Here is a 2147-nt window from a genome sequence, read left to right as displayed (position 1 = left end):
GGCAGTCCAACATCCGGATGGGGCACCTGTCACACCCCCGGAATTCCCGCCTCCCAGCCTGTCCGGGGTCCACAGGTCATGGGACAACCAACACGACCACAACTGGACAACTCTGCACGTCAATCGACCCTTGTCATTGCATGCATGCTATGATGAATTTTTATTTACAAGTCAACGCTCGAGTGTGTGTGCCTGCGCCATAGGGGCGTAACCAGGGTCCGCTCCGCCATCGTCATCCCCCAGCCATGCGCCCGCCGCCCAGCCCTTCGGCCACACATGGCCCGGGCGCGGCGGCGCCCCCAGCGCATAGCTCCCCGTGTCCTTCGAACTCGCGTTCCAGGGCCCTCCAAAATACGGCTCGCCCCGCGGAAGGCTCGTCGGGCCCCGCTCCCACTTCACGCATGCGTACACCGGCCTCGTGCCTGGCAGCGGCTGCTCCCCACGCATCTTGCAGCACGGCGGCGCCCACCGGTAGCGCGCGGGCGTCGGGTTGCGGGGCCAGCCGTTTTGGAGGGTCCACTCAAAGCCGCGGGACAGCATGTCGCTCGCGCGGCGGCGGAGGGCCGCGGCGGCCGCCAGCTGGGGGAAGCCGTAGTGGCGCTGGACTTGCTGCTTGGTCATTCGCGATATCATCTTGAGGCAGGACGTCACCTTTGAGGTGGAGGTTGCAGGCGGTGCGGGGACACGTTGCTTGATCAGCCAATTGTGAATGTCGCGCACAAGGGCCCTCTGCATCTGCATCCGGGTTTGATGATGGAGGCAGCGCTCCAAGACAGAACCATCCGCACCTCGCCAGTGCCCACACACCCCGCCCGTAAAGCCATGAAAGCGACCAGTGTTGCGCAGCACCTGGGGCGGGTAGTCGGTGCCCAGCTTCGCGCCAGGCGCGTGGCAGCGGTAATCCAGCAGCTGCAGGGGGCTGGCTGCCCTCGAGTAGTCCTGGGCGGGGCTATCGTGCGGCGCCTTCATCACGTAATTGAAGCCCAGCCTCGAGATCTCAAACTTCTGGGTGCCAGGCAGGAAGATGGAGTCGACGCCGCAGGGGCGCCAGCCTGCAAATGAGTTGTTGTTGGGAGAGCAGGGGCCGGGGAGCTGGAAACAAGCGGATTTCGGGCAATCGGTAACATGCACGAACCTCACATCCTGAGCTGTGATCGCAGCCGTGCGCGGACAAAGCCACCCGCCAACAATAAGCGCGGGCAGCGTGGGGCCGCAGCTTCAAAAGGCGCGGGCGGGCCCACTGGCATGCTTTTAATCTGATTGATGCATGCGCGCACTCACTCGATCCATACGCCTGGTCGTTGTCGATCAGGCTCAGCTGCCCCGCCGCCGACACGTACACGTTCTCCGCGTGCCTGTCGCACTGGCTCGTCAGCAGGTCAAACACCGACGCGTTGATGACGTCACGCTGACTCAGCCGCCGCTGCAGCAGGTCGAGCAGGGCTGCAGGCGCCGCCGGCGGCGCCCCGTGGGCTGCGAGGTTTTCGAGGGAGGCCCCCGGGGAGAGCTCCGCCCAGAGGCCGTCCCATGTTATGCGGTAGCCGCTGCCGGGCAGGACGCCGTCAACGGGGGCGACCCAGTGGCTGGGCAGGACGCCCATGAGGCCGCAGTCCTCGGCGACACGCTGGGCGACAGCGAGGCAAAGGTTCCGTTGTGCGGAAGGATGGATTTGCTTGTGCCGCAAGGCGCGAAGGGTGGGTTGACAGGTGGGCGCGGACAGGCAGGTGGTGTGCACGCAAAAGCCATGCCCCGAGAGCGTCGAAAATGCAAAAACAGCACATGCGCATGGGATAAGCAAGTTGTATTTGATGCCTTGAGCTGGAGGGACCGCTGGCCCGCACCTGCTGCGCCAGCACGGTTTGCAGCCGGGCGCGGATCCTGTCTGGCCTGCAAGTTGCGGGCGCGGCCGTCCCCGGCTTGCGCAGCGGGACGCACCACACCTAGCCAGTGCGATGGGAGGTGGACGGCAAGCGGGCGGGTCAGACTGTGAACAACGGACCCTGGCAGCCAGGAGCGCGGGCTCTTCGGGCGCCAGTGGAACTGTGGCTGTTGAGGAGTGCGGTTAACCTGAACCCACCGTGCATCCCCAGATCCCTGCATACTGCTGCAATCCCCTCGTGCCATGCCTAATGTAACCCCCCAACCTT

The 2147-nt window shown here is 65.1% G+C and overlaps 1 protein-coding gene across 1 annotated transcript in view; it reads right to left on the bottom strand.

Moving 5' to 3' along the window:
- Window positions 1-171: 171 nt before the first annotated feature.
- MNEG_8476 (hypothetical protein) overlaps window positions 172-2147 on the bottom strand; it is a gene marked incomplete at both ends in the record, with an annotated part of 3122 nt that continues 1146 nt past the window's right edge. Inside the window, 3 exons of the mRNA XM_014043051.1 lie at window positions 172-651; window positions 850-1052; window positions 1282-1473. Coding sequence (XP_013898505.1) covers window positions 172-651; window positions 850-1052; window positions 1282-1473 — 875 coding nt within the window. The remainder of the gene's footprint in view (window positions 652-849; window positions 1053-1281; window positions 1474-2147) is intronic.

The sequence above is a fragment of the Monoraphidium neglectum genome (assembly GCF_000611645.1).
Source record: "Monoraphidium neglectum strain SAG 48.87 unplaced genomic scaffold scaffold01614, whole genome shotgun sequence".
Lineage (NCBI taxonomy): Eukaryota > Viridiplantae > Chlorophyta > Chlorophyceae > Sphaeropleales > Selenastraceae > Monoraphidium > Monoraphidium neglectum.
This window is presented reverse-complemented; position numbering and strand designations above follow the sequence as displayed.